The sequence below is a fragment of the Dendrobates tinctorius genome, unplaced genomic scaffold (genome assembly GCF_039654945.1).
Source record: "Dendrobates tinctorius isolate UK_male_01 unplaced genomic scaffold, ASM3965494v1 ptg000143l, whole genome shotgun sequence".
Classification (NCBI taxonomy): domain Eukaryota; kingdom Metazoa; phylum Chordata; class Amphibia; order Anura; family Dendrobatidae; genus Dendrobates; species Dendrobates tinctorius.
Genome location: NW_027361810.1, coordinates 24,717,174 through 24,741,376, shown reverse-complemented (window position 1 = coordinate 24,741,376; position 24,203 = coordinate 24,717,174). Strand labels below are relative to the sequence as shown.

Below are 24,203 nucleotides of genomic sequence, written 5' to 3'. Positions count from 1 at the left end.
AGCACTTTATTGTATTTATATACTGTGACAGAGTCCAAATTCATTCTATAAATATATTTGGCAGTTAGAGTATGTTATTCATATCTGCTTTTATTACTGTGTGACTATATATTTGTGCAGAAATTATTACCAACTTAAGGCTATGTGCCCACATAGCGTTTTTAAACGCTCAGGAAACGGGTTCTCCTTCCCAGAAAACATGCGTTTTTGATGCGTTTTTTTCCACGCGTCTTTTGGACTATAGGAAATAGCCAAAAACGCGGACCTAAGCGGAAATTAATGAACATGCTGCGTTTTTTACCACTAAGCGTTTCCTTAGCGGTAAAAAAACACATCCATTGGCACAAAAAGGCCAAAATGCATTTAAATGAATGGGATGCTTCTTTTAAGCGTTTTTGATGCGGTTTGACCCCAAAAAATGCATCAAAAACGCTTAAAAAAATGCTACGTGGGCACACAGCCTAAGATAAAAAGTCCAGTGCCGACACACTCCCTTTTTCTTGGTTCTGTAGCTTGAATGTTAATATTTTTAAGCTAATTACAAATAAAGATTTAAATTTGTTATACACAATTTAACCACCTTTTCCTCATACTACTTTTTCGAGGTGGTGTGCTGTATATATTTTATGAGGCAGAATGATATGAATAGTGAAATAAGCCAATTCCAATTCTATACATCTTCCATTACACACTTTATTATAGATTATCGGATTCTTGATTGCAAAAAACACACGTATAAAAGAACGTAACATACATTTATGACATAAGACAATTTTCAATTCTTCTTTCGTGGACTTGGATAACGTAATATACGCATACAAACCAAAGGTTCTGGTAATTCTATAAACTCCAAACACATAAGAGGATTTTTAGGTTGGGACAAGGGCAAAAAGTAAAAGAGACAAAAAGACAAGGAGCATCAATTGTGGGGTTCCAAATCTTGGATTGCCACCGGTTAGCAAAATGTAAGGGTTGTGGTACTTTACTTGACTTGGACGCTGTTGCTGGACCAGATGCATAGGAATTAAAATTGAAGGGACTGGTGTTTTCTTCTACTGATTGGTGTTAGTCTAGGGCAGGGCCGGACTGGCCACCTGGCAATTCTGGCAAATGCCAGATGGGCCTGTCTGGTCGTGGGCTGCCTTGTCTGCTAACAGAATCAGTATTCTCAAGACACCGATTGTGTTAAGAGTTGTGATGGAGCACAAAGTCCCCATTTCATCCCATGTGGATTTTTATTTCATGTTTTTCCATTCATTATATGGTAAAGTGAACAGTGTTGTGCAAAACTACAACTTGTACCACAAAAACCAAGTCCTTCATATGGCAATGTGGACTGGAAAAAAAAAGTTATGAAATTTGGAAGAACGAAACTGCAAAAATGAAAATTTGCTGCACAATTAAGTGGTTCAGATCGCCCCCACTCTTAACTAAGATTGAGAAAAGAATATTTCGGGAGGCGCTTGAAAGTGATCAGATATTCAGGATAAGCGTAATTGTCATAGAAAACAACAAAATATCTTTTATTAAGACCGTTCACCACTGAATCATAGCGGTCTCCATTAGGGTCATCTTTGATGTGCGGTGGCTCTTTGTAGCTCTGGTCACCCTGACAATACCGTCCGGTCAGCACTAATGCTTGATAGGCGTGTTTTTTTCCATCGCTGTCAGGGACAGAATATGTGTCTCCAGTAGAGTAATTTGACCCATTGGAGAAGTACGTTCCTGTTCCACATGCTATTCCTATTGGGTTTAATGTGATAATATTAGTTCTAGTCGATCACAATAAGTTTCAGAAGTTCTTATTACACCATGATAGAATAGTAGCTATAGGGGTTGCAGAGGGAGCAGTCACATCCAGGCCCGGGTGGCAGATGGGACCCAAGTGTCTCGTCGCCATCGGATACAGGGACTGCTGTTCCTGCTTCGGCCACCAGGAGGCACCATACTGGCACGTCGCCGTCAGACCCGAGATCTGCTATTCCGGTCTCGGCCTCTGGGAGGCGCCGGACTGTCACGTCACGGTCAAACTCGGGGACGGCTGTTCCCACTGGGAGGCGCCGTAGTCCACCCGTGGGTACTGATAACAGGGAGGAGGCTCCTCCGCAGGCATCTGGCAGCTGCAGGCTGCGCTCCTCTGTCGGTCATGAAGGGGTTGGTGCATCACCATCTGGCCTGGTCCTGGGGGTGGTCCTAATGACGTCATCAGACCGTGAACCTGTGAGGGATGATCTGATCCCTCAAATACCTTGGGGCTGGTCTTGCAGGCTGCCAGATATAGTCTTGGTTCCCCCAGTGTGCTAGTTTGTTATTTGCTATCTTTGATTCTGACCTTTGCCTGGATTTCTGACTCTGCTCCTGCCTGACGATTTTGTACCTCTGCCGCCCTCCTGGTTTACGACTCAGACCTTGGCCTGGTTTTTGACGCTGCAACTGCCTAACGATTTTGTGCCTCTGCCTCCCTCCCGGTTTATGACTCTGACCTTGGCCTGGATTTGACTCTGCTACTGTCTGCCGTTTTTGTACCTCTGCTGCCCGCCTGGTTTAGACTTGGATTCCTGACTACACTTTTGGTCCCGTTTTTTAACCCCTTTCTGGCGACCGTCCTGCTCTGGTCCGCTGCTCTTATTCAGACAGCTACCTCCTGGGTTCTGCTGTAAATCCAGATCCCTGTATGGGGTAAAGGGTATCGGGGTTGCTCGGGGTGCTGTCTTACTGCAGCCCAGACTCGCAGACGGACGTCACACCAAGGTTCTCCATCACATGAGAAAACACCGGCTCAGGACCTTCAAATTATCCCTCTGGGCATAGGCCAACTGCTCGACCACTTACCATTTTTATTATTATAGATCCTGTTGAATCCTCCCTTGTTAATGTTGTTTATGACATCAGACGACGTGCCATGATACAGATGGCGGACATTTCTCTTCCCTGGGTTCTTTTTCTCTACCGCTTCCTTGTTAATTGTAAAGCTCTTCCATAATTTTTCATTCTGAATCCTTATGAGCTAAAAAAAATCACTTTTTTTACTACTTTTGAGTTATATGTGTTATGTTTAAAGGGAGCCTGTCAGCAGGACTGTGCACAGTAACCTACACACAGTGTCAGGTCGGTGCCGTTATATGGATTACAATGATACCTGGTAATGAAATCTGTCTTGTGGTTGTTGTTTAACCTTTATTTTCAGTTTTGAGTTAATTATATGCTCGTGCTCCATGGCGGCCTGTGGGGGGGTCTTCATGAAAAAAACTGAAATTTGGCAAAAATGTTGAAAATTTTGCAATTTTCAAACTTTTAATTTTTTTACCATTAAATCAGAGAGTGGTGTCACACAAAATAGTCAATAAATAACATTTCCCACATGTCTACTTTACAGCAGCACAATTTTGAAAAATATTTTTTATTGTTAGGACGCTATAAGGGTTAAAAGTTGACCAGTGATTTCTCATTTTTCCAACAAAATTTACAAAACCATTGTTTTAGGGACCACATCACATTTGTAGTGAGTTTGAAGGGTCAATGTATCATAAAATACCCAAAAGTGACACCATTCTAAAAACTGCACCCCTCAAGGTGCGCAAAACCATATACAAGAATATTATTAACCCTTCAGATACTTCACAAGAAGTAAAGCAATGTGGAAGGAAAAAATGAACATTGTACTTTGTTCACAAAATATTTTACTTTTTAACCAAACTTTTTTATTTTCACAATGGTATCAGGAAAAAATGGACCACAAAATTTGTTGTGCAGTTTCTCCTGAGTTTGCCAATACCCTGTATACCCACTGTTTGGGCACATGGCAGGGCTCAGAAGGGAGGGAGCACTGTTTGACTTTTTGATCGCAAAATTGGCTGGAATCAATGGTGGGCGCCATGTAGCGTTTGGAGTCCACCTGATGTACCTAAACAGTGGATCCCCCCATTTCTAACTCCAACCCTTACACAACCTAACCCCAACACACCCCTAACTCTAATCCCAACCCTAACCATAATCATAACTACAACCCTAACCCGACCACACCCCTAACCTAATCCCAACCATAACCCTAGCCCCAACCCTAACCCCAACCCTAGCCCCAACCCTAAACCTAACCCTAGCCCCAACCCTAACCCTATCTCTAGCCCTAACCCTCCTAGCCCCAACCCTAACCCTAGCCCAAACCTATCCATAATAGAAAAATGGAAATAAATATTTTTTTTAAATTTTATTATTTTTACCTAAGGGGGTGATAAAGGGGTGCTTGATTTACTTTTTTTTATTTTGATCACTGTGATAGGGTCTATCACAGTGATCAAAATGATCCAATAGGAAAAATCTCCTATTGTTGCCTGCTGTAAATACCGACCCGAATCATGTTCTCCAGGGTCTCAGTTACCCCCAGTAGCCAAGACCCCGGAGATTTTCTGACGCTGGGGGTGCTATACACTTATTCCTCAGTGCCGTTAAAAAGCGGCACTGAAAAATAAGTACCCCTAACTGCTGCCGTTAAAAGGCGTATCGGCTGTCATTAAAGGGTTAAAGGGTCTAAATAGGTGTGTAAGTGTGTGTATATACTATAAGTAAGGTAAATGTTAGATAACCTTGAGGACTTCAAATACATCGGGTGCTGCAGTTGCAGTGAATTTATTCTTCACTGTGAGGTATTCTGTAGACCCTTCGGTCAATGTCACTTCCTGAAATTCTTTTTTTCCAGTATCGGACCACGTTGATGGAAAATTAATTGTTACTGGAACAATTAAAAAAAGAAATGGAATATGTTAGATTTTCTACGGTTACCCACAGTCATAATGCTGTAATGTTTTCAATTATCAGTAACTTAATGATTATCACAATATGCAAGAAATTTTGGAGAAAGATATATACCAAAAATGTCAAGACAAAGTATACCTACTCTACCCATCTATCTACATATATTGTGTATTAAAGGGAATCTATTGTATTCAAAAATGCTATTTACCTGCAGATGAAGGTTTGATCTGCAGGAAAATAAAGTTTAAATCCTGCCTGCCTCATTGGAGCAGCGGCTACAGGGAGAAATTTAAGTATATATATCTATATATACTTATACAGTATATCTATATATACAGTATATATACAGTATATCTTCTCTGCAGACACTCACGTCCAATCATTGGGGTACTGCAAGGGGCGGTAACAGTCACCGCTCACTATATTGTGAGTGTGGTTGTAATCACTCCCAGGCACTTTGATTGACAGCCTGCTCTACACACACACACACACACACACACACTGTATCTGCCCTCTGTACCGCCCTGATGACTGGAAACAAGAGGCTGCAGGTAGAATAAAACTTGATTCCCTCCTGAAGCTGCTTCTCCAGTAAGATGGCTATACAAAATTTCATTGCTATTTTGCCTGCAGATTAACCCTATACCTGCAGGTAAATAGCATTTTTGGAATGTTTATAATTTATACTAAATATTATTTGTAAAAAAAAAAAAACATCATAAATACCTTGTGCATGATGCTCCAACAACTTAATTTCTTCTTGTTTACGTGTCTGGAAAAAAACATAAATATCTATCGATATCGTGTCAGGTTTGCATGTGTAGATTGCTCCAATTACACCGAATATACAGATATGGATTTTAGGCTGTGTAGGCAGCCTAACTGCACAGATGTTTAGTTACAGGAAATCTGTCAGTAAGATTAATCTCACCAAAACTCATATGGGCACACAAGTCTAAATGCTTTGATAGCTTTATATTTGCTACATTACTCAAAAAAGAAGTATTTTAATTAAAATGCAAATTTGCCATTAAGAGCTGTGGGAGTGACAGAGCACTTCCCTAGCCTCCTACTTCAAAGGTTGTTTCACCCCCAGCCCTCCAGTACCAATCTCTTTGCCTTGACTGTCTGATTGATTTCCTGGTATTGCACAGACAGCAATCTATCAATCAAAGTAAAGTGGCTGCTGCTGGTCAGGGAAACAACCTCAGAAGGCAGATGATGGGGAAGTGCTTTGTCACACCCAGAGCACTTAACTCCTCACTTGCAAATGGACTAAAACGCTAATTTCTTGGGACTGCAGCAACTAATAGAACATATAAAGATATCTATGGATTTACATTTTAAAGACCTGCAAGCTCATATATGTGGCTTGGTGGATATTATGGACAGATTCCCTTTAAAGTCAAGCTGTCTCCGGATTTCAAACTGCATACATGAATAATCAAATCTCTTGAAATAGACTGTTGTACTTACTTTGAAAATTCATGTCAGAATGACTGCATAAACGTGATATTAAGATGTGCTGGAGCTAAACTCATGAAGTGTTCATTTTAATATCAGTCAGGAAAATGTTCAAAAAGAAATATGCAGCCATTTTGTCATGGATTTTCTAAGTAACCCTACTAGTCTCATCAGATCTAAGTGATCTATTTTATAATGAATGCAGTTTGTGAAATATAGTGACATTGCAGCTATCAGTCAATCAGAAAGAACTGTCTAAAAGCAGAAGCAAGGAATTGAGCAACCATTTATGGTGAATCTGGATAGTGAAAGGACGCCACAACTCAGCAATAGATATAGCCTGTATAAAATGATGTCACAACTCAGCATTAGATATAGCCTGTATAAAAGCAGAAGCAAGGAGTGCAGCAATCATTTATGGTGAATCTGGATAGTGAAAGGACGCCACAACTCAGCAATAGATATAGCCTGTATAAAATGATGCCACAACTCAGCATTAGATATAGCCTGTATAAAATGATGTCACAACTCAGCATTAGATATAGCCTGTATAAAAGCAGAAGCAAGGAGTGCAGCAATCATTTATGGTGAATCTGGATAGTGAAAGGACGTCACAACTCAGCAATAGATAAAGGGAGATAAAGCCATAAAACAATGGAGAAACTGTACAGATAGTGTGTGATGATATAAGGAGGTGGCGGGGATCTTCATTTGCCTCCTCTCTCCTATACACTGAGCCCAATGGTTCCCTTATGTTTAAGTGTATTAATGTGTAATGTTTTATATATCCGATGTCATTGTATATTACCGTATATGTTATTGCAATTGTACTAAGTTAGTTTAGGGATAGAAGGGGTTAAAAAGAGGGGCTGGTCGAGCAGGCTGACTGGATAGGAAGTTCCTGCTTCTGCAGCAGATCTGGGGCAGGCTTGTCAAGAGCAGGATGCTCTCCACACCCAGGAGCTGAAGGTGGCCCGGTTGAAGGGATGAAGCTGCCGTAGACTGTTGCCACATCTTGTTGGGCAGTGTGGATGGGTACCGATGCTGTGGGAGCGACCGTAGCAAAACTGTTGGTTCCCAGAGTCTGGGTGGGAGCCGTTGATGCTGCATTACTTGGGAAAGACGCAGGGAATGCGCAGAAAGCATTACCTCATTTACCTCTTGATTATTAAAAGTTTTCTAACATTGGAACAGATGCGTGGCATGTGGTGCATCTGGAGGACGCATTTCCAGTGTTGAGCGTAACCGCGTAATCGAGGTAACTTACTGTGCCCCAGGGCTGGGACTTTATCTGTCTTTCTATGTGCAAGGGGCCCGGTTTCTCACTGACTGTGACTTAGTGGACTCGCTCATGACTACCACCCCGTGCCCCCTTGTTACAACAGCACAGCAGTAAAAGCGATTAGTGTGTGATGCAACTTACAGTTACCATCCGTTTGCTCATAGCCATATATGTTGAGGTTACTTTGACAATAATACGGGATGTTTGTGTTACAAAGCATGAAAGGAATTTTGATAAAGTCCTAGAAGATCTCGGAGAGTTACACGTGCCTTTTCATGGCCACTGGAGTACTTTTGATTAGGTGAGAATTGAATTTACTGTCAAAGATTCACTTGTTTCTAATGTGAACAGCTACGTATTTGTGCATTGGACAAATTCTAAGACTCTGGAATCCCAGGTCCTTATTTCAGCAACCTAACTTCAACACCCAGAACTCAGATGACCTCATTTCGTGATCCTGGCCACTGACTGTGCTTAGCAGTACCAATTAATATACAGTCAGCAGGTAGGAGGCTGTAGTGCAAATGATCAGAGGATTGCCCCATGCAGAAGAATAGATTACACTACTGGGGACATGGGGTATTCTCTATTTTCTAGCGTCTCATGAATATTGCAGGGGACAAGACAAAGCTATTACATAATGACTGAATTCACCTATGACCATCTTCCCTCCACCCCATCCTGACCTTTCCGCATTACTCCATACCACAAGGCAATATTCATTACCAGTAACTCTGTGTTCTTGGCTTGAAAGACCTGAAGATAAGTGGTGAAAATGTTTTCTTCAATGACGATTATAGAGATAGTTTGAAGGTTTGGAATAGACGTTTTTGATAAGTAGCTTAAAATGGCGTCCAAAATAGCCTTAATAGAAACTTCAGGACTAACACCAGCCGCGCCTGAAAAATGGAAGATAACCTCAATCGATACTCATTCACTATATGCATAAATAATGATCTCCCCATTTGTACACGTTGGGTACTGCTGTGCTCACATCGGCATTATGGTTTATACTTTACGTAAACCATTATGCTGTGTCAGGTCCATTGTACAATGGATATTGACGAAATCCCTTGGATTCTTACAATGGCGTCCATCATGTTTTCTTGTGATCTCCATTGATTTGACAGCAAGAATATTGCTGCACCCATCAATGTTCTCAAATATGATGACACCTGCTATGTAGGCAGATGTGAACGCAGGCTAAAAGAATGATTTGTACAAATTATCAGACTTGGCTTAAAATACATAATACATTATGGTTTGGTGGATTTCTGGAGATTGTGCATTCTCCGGGGTTAATGCTCAGTTTCCACCTTCATTTTCTCCACAAAAATATGACCGGTCCTAAACTCGTGGATGAACCCGAACCTTTGCTGCAGGTCAAATCCACCCCTCAAAAATAAACCATCTTTTACAGAACAATAACAAAGGGAAGAGTATGTACAGTGGATAGCGGGTGCAAATCTTCATAAATATGAAGAACATCTTCATACACTTTCTTTCCTTCCTTTCTAATCTCACTTGATCCTGCCTCAGTTAGTTCCTCTGCCTTCCCCACAATCCTGCACAGTGATTCTGCAGTTCTCCCTTGTCCCCAATTACGGCACTACAGTCCAGTAAGCAAGAGTCCTATTTCTCAACCCGTGGTTCAGCTGCCTTTTCCTCTTGGGGAACTACTTGTTCTACTATAGCTATTACTTAGCTTCGCTGCTTGCCGACGTCTTGGAACTGCCACACAGGGCACACTCTTCATGTCGCGTTCCCTGCTCTGGTTCGTGCCTCTACCTCCTTGGCATGCGAACTCGGGACTGTCCTGCTAGGCCCCCTGCCCCAGATTCCACCTTTGGTGAATCACTCACACCTTCTATCACTTTTCCTCATCTCTACTCTGGATCATGTGGGTCGCCCTCCCAGGGCCGTGGGGTACTCGGTGCCGGGCTGGTATCAGTGGGATGTGTCACAGCAGCAGTGACCCGGACCGTGGCCCTGGGCGCCCAAGTAATGGGGAAATTGTGTATGGTGGAATGTAGTTATATGGAATAGTTTGTGTCGCCACCTGTGGTGTTCGGCAAGTGAGATGTTAGGCTGATGCTGGCTGGTGATGGGTTGCAGCCAAGATGGTGAAGCTCCCCATAGGTGGAGCTGTAGCCCCAGGGCAGTGTAGATGTAGGGGAAGAGGAGAGGTGCAGGCGGTGTAGAAGCTGGTACCCAGATGTAGCGGTGCTGAGTGTATTGGTGCAAGAATCAATGGAGGACACCAGGGCTTGTAGTTCCAAAGCTTTACTCACAGTCTGTAGTACACACACAGGTGCCGGCCTCCGTGCCATGTCCTCCGGGTCAGGGACTCAGCCAACCTCCAGGCAAGATGGAATGCTCCCTTCCAACGCTCCGCCAACATGTGCCTTTCTGAACGTCTCCTCTTATAGCGCCTTTTAGTGGGAAGATCTCCTAGTACTGAGTTACACTGGAGTTCCTCCTGACAGATGTTCCCAAGAACTCTACTTGTACGGCAGACAGCTGTAGCCTGCTTCGGGGACTCTCTACTCCTGAGTCCCGGCTCTCTATCCGTGTTGCTGTTGTGCCCCCAAGTCTTAGATGGGAGTAGTGCATTTACAGCCCACTCCTCCACCGGTGTCTGCTGCAGAACCATTAGTGTCCATACAACCTCGTGGACCGGGCCCCGGCCTTGCGCTTAGAACTTCTAGGCAGGGTTCTTCCTCTAACCCACGTCCTCTGTGTTCCCTTATTCTCCTACGTTCCGTACTTGTCTTTCTTTCCTATGGAAGCTCAGGTTTCAGTTCAATGTCTTTCTCCTTCTTTCCTTTCCCGTGCCAGCAGACCTGGGTCACTCAGGTCCGCTGCAGCACTCCTTCCTCCATCCCTCTCTCAGGGATCTTCTTTCCTCACTCCTCTCTGAGTGACTTCCTCCCTCAGACTGACCTGTAATTCTAAGCCTTCCCGCTCTTTTATGTATTCTCAACTCCACCCACCTCCCAGCACGTTTCGTGTTCCAAGCAGGGAGCCACCAAAGGTGCTCTGCTACACTCTAAGCAAGAACCGCAATGTGGCTTTGCTGAACTACCCTGTTGTGTGGGGTGTGAGTGTTGGAGCGTGGTCAGGAGCTCCCACCATATCTGGATGGTGGGGCACCACACCTTAGGAGAAGGTGCAGTACCTCTCTGGCGACTGAGCCTCAGGGGCGCCGCACATGCTATCCATTGTCTCGGTCTAGTCTGACTTCAGGGACACCCATTTCATGTAGCTCTACTCGATGGTCAGACCATAGGTCTGCTTCTGCTGCACGCTAGGCCCTAAATGCCTTCCTAACAGGAAACTCGATCTGTCCCTTCACTTTAGCCCATCACACTCTGGGCTAGTCCCAAACATTAACGGTGTTTCTCCCTGTTAACTACCTAATGCTGGACAACACTCTACTCTGTGACTAATAAGACACACCACTGAACACATTGCAGATCAAAATACATTGCAACAATACACGTGCAAGGGAGAATGTGGGCACAACTTCCATTTTCTTACAAATCCAAGGAGTATACTTACCTAGTACTTTATGCACATCAGTGTCTGAATGTGTATATACAATATACTTTTTCTTATCACTATACAGTACTATTGACCATATCAATTCTCCTTAATTGAATAATTGTAATTTAACCCCTTAACCCCAGGGCCATTTTTGCGTTTTTATTTTTTGCTCCCCTTCTTCCCAGAGCCATAACCTTTTTGTCTGCATGACAATGCTAGGCCTCATGTGGCTGAAGTGTGTCAGCAGTTCCTGCATGATTAAGGCAGTGATGCTATGGACTGGCCTGCTCGTTCCCCAGACCTGAATCTAATTGAGCACATCTAGAACATCATGTCTTGTTCCATCCACATTGCATCACAGACTGCCCAGGAGTTGACTAATGCTTTAATCCAGATCTGGGAGGAGATACCTCAAGGGGAACATCAACTACCTCATCAGGAGCATGCCCAGGCGATGTATGGAGGACATACTGGCACGTGGGGGCCACACACACTACTGAGCATCATTTCCTTGTCTTGAGACATTCCCACTGAAATTGCATCAGCTTGTAATTTGATTTTCCACTTTGATTTTGAGTATCATTCCAAACCCAGACCTCCATGGGATATTAATTATGATTTACAATTATCATTTTTATGTTTTATTGTTCTCAACGCATTCCACTATGCAATGAATAAAGATTTGCAACTGGAATATTTAATTCAGTGATATCTAGCACGTAGTATTTTAGTGTTCCCCTTATTTTTTTGAGCAGTGTACATATATATACTGTATGTGTGTATATATATATATATTATGGCTTATAGATTATTTTTACTGTCTTTTATTTTTTCAACGATGTTCCCTAATTGCAATAATTCATTGTTTGATTATGCTTTAATGTTTCAACCTCAGATGTGATGATGTGGGATGTTTAGTTCACCTATGGAGATCTCTATGGAAGATATGAGCAGCCAACAACAAATTCCCCTGGCAATAGATGAGTGGTCTTTAACTCTGGGCAGAATCTGTTCATAGGCGCAGTTGATGTGCACCACAATTGGTTATCTTAAAGCTCGTTGTCCCTGATGCAAACTCCAAATCCTCTCATGCATTGTATCACTATACTGATCTGTTATGGGAAACTTTGGCCAAGTTAAGAAACTACACCCCAATATTTAAGCTACTGTTTAATTTACCTGTACCAATGGCCGGCAGTGCAAGACTTGTAAAATTATTTTCATCACATTGCAGAAGAATTCTTTCAATTGAGGGTTTAAAACCTGGCTCGGTAAGTGGTCCAATGACATGCATGATTTTTTTAGCTTTGAGATCCCCTCCACTTGTAATTGCAACTTTGTCATCTTGTAAAACCCCTAAAATATAGACTTTGTTAATTTGAAGCATCACATGACAATTTATTATTTTTTAATAAAAAGGGAGTCTGTCTACAGAAAAAGACTGTTCAAACAAAGCACAAGCACTTGAGGATCTGTAGTTTAAAAAGGGGGGACACTTGCATAAGTGGCCCCCTGAAGGTCGCAGAGCAGTCCTGGGGATGTTGGTAGCGTGTACAATTATTTTGGTTTCTATACTTTGCAATATGCCTAGCTCTAAGCTCAAAAATAATGCCCAAATTGATGCTACGCAATTAATTGCACATTGATGTCACAGTACAAAGAAAGCATACCTCAATGATGTTGTACTACATAATGTACATAGTTATGGGAACCATACACATAGTGACTATACAGGGCAAGGATAAAAGACATAGTGATGCCACAACACAGGGTAGTGCACACCGTGACCTCACTGTACATGGATAAAAATATTCTGTGATGTCACAGGACAGGGCTCAGCACAGGGTAATGCCACAGTACAGGGTAATGAACACAGCGATGTCACAATACAGAGCACAGCACAGGGCAATGCCACAGTACAGGGCAATGCACACAGTGATGTCACAGTACAGGGCAAAGCACAGGGTAATGCCACAGTACAGGACAATGCACACAGTGATGTCACAGTACAGGGCAAAGCACAGGGTAATGCCATAGTACAGGGCAATGCACACAGTGCTGTCACAGTACAAGGCACAGCACAGGGTAATGCCACAGTACAGGACAATGCACACAGTGATGTCACAGTACAGGGCAATGCCACAGTACAGGGCAATGCACACAGTGATATCACAGTACAGGGCAAAGCACAGGGTAATGTCACTGTACAGGGCAATGCACACAGTGATGTCACAATACAGGGCAAAGCACAGGGTAATGCCACAGTACAGGGCAAAGCACAGGGTAATGCCACAGTACAGGGCAATGCACACAGTGATGTCACAGTACAGGGCAAATCATAGGGTAATGCCACAGTACAGGGTAATGAACACAGTGATGTCACAATACAGAGCACAGCACAGGGCAATGCCACAGTACAGGGCAATGCACACAGTGATGTCACAGTACAGGGCAAAGCCACAGTACAGGGCAATGCACACAGTGATATCACAGTACAGGGCAAAGCACAGGGTAATGTCACTGTACAGGGCAATGCACATAGTAATGTCACAATACAGGGCAATGCCATAGTACAGGACAATGCACACAGTGATGTCACAGTACAGGGCAAAGCACAGGGTAATGCCATAGTACAGGGCAATGCATACAGTGATGTCACAGTACATAGATATATCCACATTGATGTAACAGTACAGGACAAAGCATGAAGTGATGTCACAATACAGAGCAAAGTGTGCAGTGATGTCACAGGGCAGGTCAATGCACACAGTGATGACACTGTACATGGATTAAAAAATACACAGTGATGTGACAGTACAGGGCAAAGCACAGGGTAATGCCACAGTACAGGACAATGCACACAAGGATATCACTATACAGGGCAAAGCACAGGGTAATGCCACAGTACAGGACAACGCACACAAGGATATCACTATACAGGGCAAAGCACAGGGTAATGCCACAGTACAAGGCAATGCACACAGTGATGTCATGCAGTGATGCCACAGTACAGAGCAAAGCGTGCAGTGATGTCACAGTGCAGGGCAATGCACACAGTGATGCCACGGTGTAGGTATAATGCACACATTAATATGAGCTCTTTATGACACACACTTGAAAACTGCATTGTCTAAACATTACATTATTATATTAAAAATACAGCACGTTGAAAGGGATCAGAATCACCTATCTTATAGATGGGGGATAAGTTGTGATGATGGGTCAGCTAAGCAAATGGGGCGCTGGATCATGGTGACTCCTTTAATTCGTTTATAGGTTGGTATGTTGGGTGTCAGATCCCCACTGATATGATATTGATAGCTTATCCTAAGAATAGCCCATGTAAATAAAATGAGACCTACCAATATTCTTGCATTCCTCCTTAACAGTGTCTCCTGCTGCATTCAGTATGGGCTTAGAAACCCCTGAAACACATTAAAAATAGGATGTTATCACAACATAACCAAAAAATAGCTGTTGTATGTTAAAGAAGTTTTCCCCTGAACAAAAGTTCATTTTAATCAATAGATCTTGGAATAATAACAATTTCCACAATTGGATGTGTTAAAATAAGCAACCAGCTGTGATCCCAGGCTGTAAGCTGTACACTCTTTTGCTTCCTCCCCTGCCCTGGAGCTGTAGCATGATCAGACCATGTCCCTGTATGGTCAGACACGACCATTACACAGTACACAGCAGGGGCACATTTATAAGATTATTTCAGTCAGCACAGGAACATTTTATTTAATCAAATCTAATTGTGGAAATCATTATTATTCCAATATCTATTGATTAAAATCAACTTTTGTTTGTGGCAAAAAACCCTTTAATACACAGGTTTAATATTGTCTTATTGTTTAGCCTTTAAGGCTATGTGCACACAGAGACTATTAAATGCAGCAGAAAAATGTTCAATTAATAATCATTTATCAAATGTAATGGCCTTAACTAAAATAACCTACAAATTCTCTTTTATATGGAGCTTGTATGCAGACCCATATGATTTTACGGCTGCAGAAACCAATCCATAATCTGATCTGCTACTACTCTGCCCCATCTGACCTTTCTTCTTTCTAAGTTACAAAGAGTAAAATAGAGGGCAGTAATACCAGACAGTGCACAACCCTGAGTTTTTAGTTGTAACAGTATGTTCTGCACTGCAGTGGAGTTGTATACACAAAATGATGGAATATTAGGATTATATTTGTTTTAAGGGATATTTAAAGTTGTTTGTTTTCCTACTCATTGATGGCTGCAGAAGGAGATCAACTGAGAATATGTCAGTGAGCTTGTTCTGATGAAGAGTTTGGAACTCTATTATCTGTTTCTGAGCTCCTTTCAGATGAATTATAATTACAGACCCCATTAAAGGCGAGATAAACTTTGATGTGGTCATAAATCCGCTGAGAAAAACACAAATAAGAGTGAGAAACTCAGAACAAGTGCAATGACTGATTCTTAGTTAACTCCTTCTGTAGCCAGCGATGTGCTGGGAAACAAAAGAGCATGTAAAAGTCAAATAGTGCAAAATGTTTAAAGGGTTTATCCAGGACTATTTTATTTATTTTCTCATAGGGGTAAGAACTGATAGACAGGTAGTTGCTAGCGAACGTCGATAGAGCTGTTCAGTTGAGGTGAAGCCGTAGAATCACTGGCAGGAGCAGTCGGTGATCACTATGAGCTGGCCAGCAATTACCTTCCTGTTTTGCCCGATGTTGGGCTGCTCTATCGACGGGGCGTGACTGCAGACGTCATGCTGATTGACAGCTGGCTCCCCGTAGACAGCAGGGATCTAGCTGTATATCAGCATGACTTGCTGGAGAAAGCTCAGTGGTTAAATTTCCAGATAGGGGATTTTTTTGGGGGTTGCAGATAGCACTTAAAGTAAATTGAATAAAAAAATCTCCTGAAAGTGTCCATATCCTTGAAGCACACCTGAGCACATCAGGCAAGAAACCGAGCTGTGCCTGGTACTTAAGCTGTGTACTTACCAGATTCGCGATCAAGTGTAGCGTTCGTTAAGTTCACAACACAGTCTACTTTCTGATGCGTGATGTCTCCTTGGATTAGCTCTATATTAATTCCATAGGCTGAGAAGTAATAGTAACTTTTCTGAGAAAAGAGTCCAAAATATTGATAATATCTGATGCCACAACCGTCAATGGATACAATCGCATTACTACAAGTTCTTAACTGGAAAGGATATCCAAGCTGTCCAAACCATGGACCAATGCCCTGATTACTAACTTCTACAGTGGTGCTTGAAAGTTTACAGTAGTTATAATTTTCCACATTTCTTCATATACTTAAATATTTAACCTAATACTGCATTAGATTTTTACACACGTCCTAAAATTAGAGAAAATGAGCAAATGAGTCAAAAAATATTAGACTTTGTAATTTTTTATGTTAGGAAAATGATCCAATATCACATGTCTGCGAATGGTAAAAGAATGTGAACCTATCCTTTCAGTATCTAGGGGGACGTCCATGTGCAGCAATAACGCCATCCAAATGTTTCTGGTATTTGTTGATTTGTCCTGCACATTGGCTTTTGAGCAATTTTAGCCCATTCCTCCCTACAAAACATTCACCTCTGTTATGTTGGTGGGTTTCTCCTATGAATTGCTCACTACAGGTCATTCCACAAAAATTCTATAGGATTATACTTTAGTCAGGAATATGACTTGGCTATTCCAAAACTTTACCTTTATTCTTCTTTAAAGGAGTGGTCCGAAGTCAAAATATGTTTCATCCTAAATCCTTATCTATTTAGTGCCATAGTCTAAACTATTTTCTTATATATTTACATTAATATTCCCTGCCGTTCCCTAACTACACTATCTAACTGCTATTGTTCTGTCTCCGACATAACTAATGACTCCTGAACTGTCTATTTTGATAACATACAATGATTGCTGTATGTATAGAATGTTCAGATTTTCATAGTTTAATGTTTAGTGTTTTTGGCTCTATCTAGTGGCCAAAAGTCATAACTGCATGTTATTATGCATTGTATTTCCTGTATTTTTTTCCCCTCCAATTCACAATGTATTCTGGGTAAGTTTGCAAGGTACCATGGTCTATTCCAGCCCCCTTTTTCTCTTCAATCTGCCATTTTCTATCAAGTCTGCATACTGGAAGCACCTCATCTCTCTTCTCCCCCTGCGTTAGCATCGCCGGTAGGTGACATGTTCCCTCTATATATTCCTGTCTCCCACATTAGCCAGCTTAGTTAGTTCCCCTGCTCAGCTATTAGTGCAGACATGTATGTTGCATATGTATGTATTCTTATGAACTTACCACTGAGTGTGTTCATGTATTTTTGTTGTAGTTTCACCTCAACTATATACCTACATTCAATAAACCACAGATTCAACTACAGTCTCCCTTATTGGACCCCGGTATAGCGGTTTAGCTGTTTGTAAAGCTATATGAATCCCGTTCATTTAGTGAAGACAGGACGGCTATTCTATTTTTTTTTTTCACTTCCTGTGTGATGACCATTCATTTGAGTTTCCCACTGCATGCTGAGATACTCAAAGGAAGTTGTCATTGGGGGGCAGAGATTATGGTCACCGCTGCACCCTCCCCCCCTCCCTGAAACGAAGTGTCATCTGCGTCCACCGTGTCAGCGGCAGAGCAAGTTCCTGCTCTGTCCCTGCACAATGTGCACTGTGCGATCTGCACAATGACAGCGCATTTTCTGTTGTCAGCTCAGTTCAGTAGAAACCAGCTGGCAACAGAGCAGTGTCAGAATACCTGGTGTGCTGGAGACCAGCGCTGCTCCGGCATGTGGCGTCACTGGTCTCCTGCAGGACAGGTATTAGGACACCACTTTGTTGCCGTCTTGTTACTACTGAGCCACAAGAGTGCACTGCAATTGTGCTTATCGCGGAATGCACATTGCGCATGCACTGTCCCAGCCCCTGAAACAGAGGTCACTGATGACACTTCATGTCAGGGAGGGATCCGCAGCCTCTGCACCCTAATGACGTATCCCAGCATGCATTGGGATACTCAAACGAATCGTCATCACACAGGAAGTGAAAAAATCAAACAGCAGTTAAATAGTGTAGCTAGGGAACGTTAGAGGATTTTTAATGAAAATATCTTCGAAAATAGTTTAGATTACAACTCCAAATAGATAGTGATTTACAATGAAATTCACTTTGACTTCGGACCACCCCTTTAACCATTCTTTTGTAGGACGACTTGCAAGCTTTGGATTGATCACTCCTGTTCTCTTGAGATTCAGTTCTTGGACAGATGTCCTGACATATTCATTTAAGATTGAGAATATTGCTCCATCAATGATGGCAGCTGTCTGGACCCAGATGCAGCAAAACGGGCCCAAACCGTGATATTGCCAGCACCGTGTGTCAGAGATGACATAAGTGATGTAAGTTTTTCTCCAAACATAGCTCTTCTCGTTTATCCATTTTTATCTGTTTTTGTGTTTTCTTCCCACATTCCAAAGACATACTGATAGGGAATATAGATTGTGAGCCCCAATGAGGACAGCGATGATAATGTGTGCCCCAATGAGGACAGCGATGATAATGTGTGCCCCAATGAGGACAGCGATGATAATGTGTGCCCCAATGAGGACAGCGATGATAATGTGTGCCCCAATGAGGACAGTGATGATAATGTGTGCCCCAATGAGGACAGCGATGATAATGTGTGCCCCAATGAGGACAGCGATGATGTGTGCCCCAATGAGGACAGCGATGATAATGTGTGGAAATTGTAAAGCGCTGCGGAATATGTTAGCGCTATATAAAAATAATGATTATTATTGATGTGAGAACCAGCTCTTACCTCCGGGCATTCCTGCCGCCTCTTTTGATTAGCCATCCTGGCAATGTCATTACTGCAAGCTCAGTATCATTCCACAATTTCCACATGTGACATCGACCCTAGCTGGCTACTCAAAAGAAGAGCTGCAGATCCTGGAAGATAGGAGGCAGCCATCATGGCTCCAGTCCATATGGCTGATGGACCGAGTCCTACTATTCAATTTGCACCAAAGCTACTCATTAGTATTTCACGTACCTTGTAATTTCTAAGAAAAGCGGAATATATGTCATAAATGCTCTGCTCGAACACAACAATGGTGATCTCATTAATGTTACTCTTTGTGGTAAGGCTGCTTTGGTATTCATCAAATCCTTTGAACATTAATTTCACTGCACTATGAGCATCTAATTTAGCTGCTCCTAAAAGTTAAAAACCATAAATTAAAAAAAAAAAAAAAAACATTTTTCTTTTTTTACAATAAAACATTTTTCTAAAAAAACAGATCCGCCATTTTTTTGGCGGATCCGTTTTTTCCCCATAGACTTGTATTAGCGGCAGATTTTGACTGATGGTCGTCCGTTGCATCCGTTTTTTGACGGATCTGTTAGAATTTTAGCATCCGCTGGCTGGAGTAGACGGACAATGAAACGTTTTTTTCCCAGCTGCGGACGGCTATTTTAAACTGCACATGCCCGGAAGATTTTCCCTGTCATGCAGTTTAACCCTAACCGCCGTTCTGGAAGCCGTTTTCTCTCTCTCTCTCAACCTCCTCCACTTAGCGGCTACAGCGGATCATCCAAGAAAAAGATCCGGTGGCATCCGTTTGTTGCAAAACGGAAACGAATCCATTTTTTCACACTTTGGCGGTTTGCAACTGACGTCAAACAACTGAACTGTTAAACAGGCGTAAGTCCTTTGACTTATAAGACTTTTTCTTCCTATATATACTGTATATATATATATATATATATATATATTCCATCATGTCTTTACTTGGCTACATGCATGTATATATGTGTATTAATGTAACCTGAAGCGGCTATATAATTGCAATTTTTAATATTGATTTATAAACTTGAAGACCCTCTAATAAGGCAAGGCATTTCATCCACGTTGTTGGAATTGGTGGGGGTCCCAGTAGTCCGACCACCAGTAATTAGACAATAAGTTATCATCTATCATATGGAGAGCTGATCACTAAAGGATTATTCCCATCTTTACAAGTTATCAAGTCTTTTACCTGTGCCCAATGCAGGAAAACTGATGGACGTGATGCTTCGCTGATCACAGGCTCTGAGGGCTTTTTGTACTGATTCTGAGATGACTTCTGGTTTTGCATTAATCAGATGAATTAAGTATTTGCAATTGAGATTCCCGCCTGATGTTACAACACAGCCATCATTGGGGAGATTTGCTGAAAAAGGGACAGAAATATAAACGTTTTTACGCAGACAATTCAGATCAATAGGGGCCATTTTTTAGTAAGCAGAAACATTATAGTGTTGATATGATCCAACTGGTTTTTACCAAACATCTGATTTTGCCAGGAGAAACTGTGCCCAACTATGTAAAATGTAGCATTACACGGGGGGTTACTCAGATCAATGCCCAACAATGTAATACATGAATGCTCCTGGTTCTCCAGAGCAGCACTACAAGCTTGCTCATAGAAATAGTCATGAGAAATTATATTCCTTAAAAGTGGTCTTATAATTGTCATTGACTGCAGGAGAAATGTGAACCTGTCTGATCTCTAAGGTCTTCACCTGCTGGACATACTGCAAGAGTCAATCCTAATTTAGAAAAGCGATCGTCCACGTGGGACAATCCCATACAATTATGAATTTTCTAACTGTGGATGAAACTATGGGGACTGCAACTAACTGCTGTACATTCAAGGGTGCAGTGCAAATGAAAAAGGTGCAAACTGAACTTAGTGTACATAAGTAGAAGCTAGGTGGGAGGTAATGAGAGCATGCAACAGAATTTTTGTTTACTCAAAATGAGCAGAGAAGATTTGAAAAAATATTTTTTAGTTGGACATGGCAGGAGAAGACAATATAAGTAATTGACTTTCTGGAATTCTGGATAGAGGAGAAATAACGTCTGGACCAGAGAGGTAAATTTGAGGGTCATTAGTAGAGAAGTAGTGATTTCAGGACACACAACCTTGAAGGACACAAACAGAGAGAAGGTGAGGTGTTGCATGAATTGAAGAAGGACTGTTGGTGAGGTATGAGGAGATCCAGATTAAGGTCAAGCTATTGCTGCCAGAAGATGAGAGCGTGACAGACAGTAGTGGTCAATTTTGAAGAAGGAGAAACAGAGCAACGAAGAAGGTAAGTGGTCAATTGTGTCACATACAAAGGAAAGGTTTAGATGGAGGAGCACAGAGTAATGAAGAAGTCAGCGGACACATCTAGATGGAGGAACACTGAGAAATGGAGAAGACAGATGACAGGTCCAGATGGAGGAGAACAGGTCTAGATGGAAGAGCACACATTAATGGAGAAAGCAGAGGATGGCTCTAGAAGTCTGAGTAGGGAGTAACGAAGAATGCAGAGGACATGTCCTCCATGTTATCCATTAATTTCTCCTCCTTCTAGACATGTCCTCTGGCTTCTTCGTTACTCCCTGCTTCTCCTTATAGACCTCTTCTCCAGCTTCTTTATTACTCCCTACTCCTCTTCCTAGATCTGTCCTCTGTCTCCTCCATTACTCCCTGCTTCTTCTGCACCTGTCCTCCAGTTTGTGCATTAATCCCTGCTCTTCATTCTGAACGGTCACCTCGCGGCATCGCCACCTCAGAGTGGGACCCAGTAACTGCACACGTCCTCTTCTTTCTACAGCCACCGCGGGAATTTCTCACTTTTCGTACAATTCGGTGAGTGTTACACCTATTCTGCTTGTCTATGCCATTATCTGTGTGGCTTATGTCTATTATAGGCAAGATGATTAATGCTGTTTAATGCTGTTCATGTCTATTGGGTAATTTCGCACTCTGCAGCTCCACAGTTTGACTCCCTTACTAGTGTCAGTGTCTCCAACATTTTTTGCGTGACCTTCACAGTTTGTCTGCATCTTTTGCTACTTAGCAAGCTTTTTTTTAGCACTTTTATTATTGTATTGCCTTGTCTACCACTGCTCATTGGTTGTTAGCATATACCCCTAGGGGGTTTCTATTAACCTTCTTTTAGGCTAACATAGCCACTGTTTCAGTATTTTGTGGTGTCCTTGAGCGTGGGTCATATCTATATTTCTGCCAGGTCTAGAAAGAGGAGCAGGTATTAATGGTGAATAATAATAATTATTATTTTATTTATATAGCGCCGACATATTCCGCAGCACTTTACATTTTAGAGGGGACTTGTACAGACGATAGACATAACAATAATCACATAGATTATAACAGATACCAAGAGGAATGAGGGCCCTGCGCACAAGCTTACAGTCTATGAGGAAAAAAGGGAGACACGAAAGGTGGGTGGTAACAGTTGCCCTGATTGTATGGACCAGCCATAGTGTTGAGTATGTAACAGTACAGACGCAGAGGGATGATAGATGCATAAAGCATGTGGGAACATGATGCGGGGAACCTGGTTATGGTAAAACTTTTGGCTGTGTCACACAGGGATAGATTAGGTTAATGTGTTGAGGCGGTAGGCCAGTCTGAATAAATGTGCTTTCAGGGCACGCTTAAAATTGTGGGGATTGGGCACTAATCGTATTGACCTGGGAAGTGCATTCCAAAGAATTGGTGCAGCACGTGTAAAGTCTTGGAGACAGGAGTGGGAGGTTCTGATTATTGAGGATGCTAACCTCAGGTCATCAGCAGAACGGAGGGCGCGGGTAGGGTGGTATACTGAAACAAGGGAGGAGATGTATGGTGGTGTTGAGCTGTGGAGTGCTTTGTGGGTGAGGGTAATAAGTTTGTACTGGATTCTGGAGTGGATGGGTAACCAGTGTAAGGAGTGAAGGTGAAGTTGAAGGGCGGATCTTGAAGGAGAAGAACACAGTACTGGATAAGGCAGAGAACAGGAATATAAAGAGGAAAACTGAGTAATGTAAGATAGCCTGCCATTTGCCAATGCCTCTATCAGTGGCTTTGGTTAAGACAGTTTCAGTAGATCACTTTGGTTGAAAGACAGATAGAAGCCAGGCAGAAAGAGAATTGGATAAGATTTGTGAGGGAACTGTTATGATCCATGCTGGATCATGTCAGATAAGAGCAATGGTAACCTTTTTTTTTCTCTCTCTAAGCTTTGTGCTTAGAGATAGTTTTGCCCCCGGTGGCCAGTATGGTCATTGTACTGGTGTTTTTAGAGATAATTTTGCCCCCGGTGGTGGTTAGTGTAATTGCACGGGAATGACTAACAGGTGTGTTTACTCAATAAAGGTGTGTCAGTTGTGCTCACTCAGGTTGGTGATATTATTGTTGGGCTTTTCCAACCATCCTGGGTGGAGGAAGGAGCTAGGAGAGTCCTGGAGTGGCAGCTATGGTGTCAGCGAGGAGTTCGTGTAAAGAATGGTGGAGTGGCAGCTATGGTGTCAGCGAGGAGTTCGTGTAAAGCATGGTGGAGTGGCAGCTATGGTGTCAGTGAAGAATCCTTGCAAAGCTTGGTGGAGTGGCAGCTATGGTGTAGAGCGGCATTCAGTTGCTGGACTCTGTTGCTGGAAGCTGCGCTCAGGTGCTGGACTCCGTTGCTGGAAAGCTGCACTCAGGTGCTGGACTCTGTTGGTGGACAGTTGCACTCAGGTGCTGGACACTGTTGCTGGTCAGTTGCACTCAGGTGTTGGACACTGTTGCTGGACAGCTGCACTCAGGTGCTGGACTCTGTTGCTCCAAGGTGGCACTCAGGTCGTGGACGCTGTTGCTGTAAAGCTGCACCCAGGTGTTGGACACGGTGGGAGGAAGATGCACTCAGGTGTTGGACTCTGTTGCCAGGAGCAAGTGCATCAGAGCAAAGCTAAGTGTTTCCCTGTTTGTCAATTTTCCTCATGTTGGTGTTAGTACAGCAGTGTGGCCAGTGCCTGCACCACCCAGCTCCCTAGTAAGGAATAGGTGTAGGGTTTGCTAGGGTGACAGGTTCCTGATCGGCGACAGGTGAGGAGCCTGTATAGGGAACGTTAGGAGTGTTAGGGACACTGACTCAGGGGAGTGCAGGAGGTCTCCACGTCCCCCGTTACCTATCACAGGGCCCACCGTTGTCAATGTTTCCCTATCCCTTTTGTCTTGTTGTATTAGTTACCGGCCTGCGGGCCGTGTCACACTGGACAATTACACGTGCCGTGTCCTGTTGTATTAGTTACCGGCCTGCTGGCCGTGTCACACAGGACGGGCAGTGGCGGATCTTAA

General features: G+C 42.7%; 1 protein-coding gene across 2 annotated transcripts in view; it reads right to left on the bottom strand.

Moving 5' to 3' along the window:
• Positions 1-679: 679 nt before the first annotated feature.
• LOC141049312 (protein mono-ADP-ribosyltransferase PARP15-like) overlaps positions 680-24,203 on the bottom strand; it is a 37,804-nt gene continuing 14,280 nt past the window's right edge. Inside the window, exons 4-13 of one of the 2 annotated variants that reach the window (XM_073545602.1) lie at positions 20,088-20,261; positions 19,103-19,266; positions 16,036-16,156; positions 14,407-14,469; positions 12,224-12,400; positions 8,225-8,397; positions 5,479-5,524; positions 4,584-4,729; positions 2,833-3,007; positions 680-1,743 (exon numbers count right to left, since the gene is read on the bottom strand). In XM_073545602.1, the coding sequence (XP_073401703.1) occupies positions 1,427-1,743; positions 2,833-3,007; positions 4,584-4,729; positions 5,479-5,524; positions 8,225-8,397; positions 12,224-12,400; positions 14,407-14,469; positions 16,036-16,156; positions 19,103-19,266; positions 20,088-20,261 (1,556 nt within the window). In that variant the 3' untranslated portion in view covers positions 680-1,426. The remainder of the gene's footprint in view (positions 1,744-2,832; positions 3,008-4,583; positions 4,730-5,478; positions 5,525-8,224; positions 8,398-12,223; positions 12,401-14,406; positions 14,470-16,035; positions 16,157-19,102; positions 19,267-20,087; positions 20,262-24,203) is intronic. The other variant, XM_073545603.1, reaches the window with a different exon arrangement.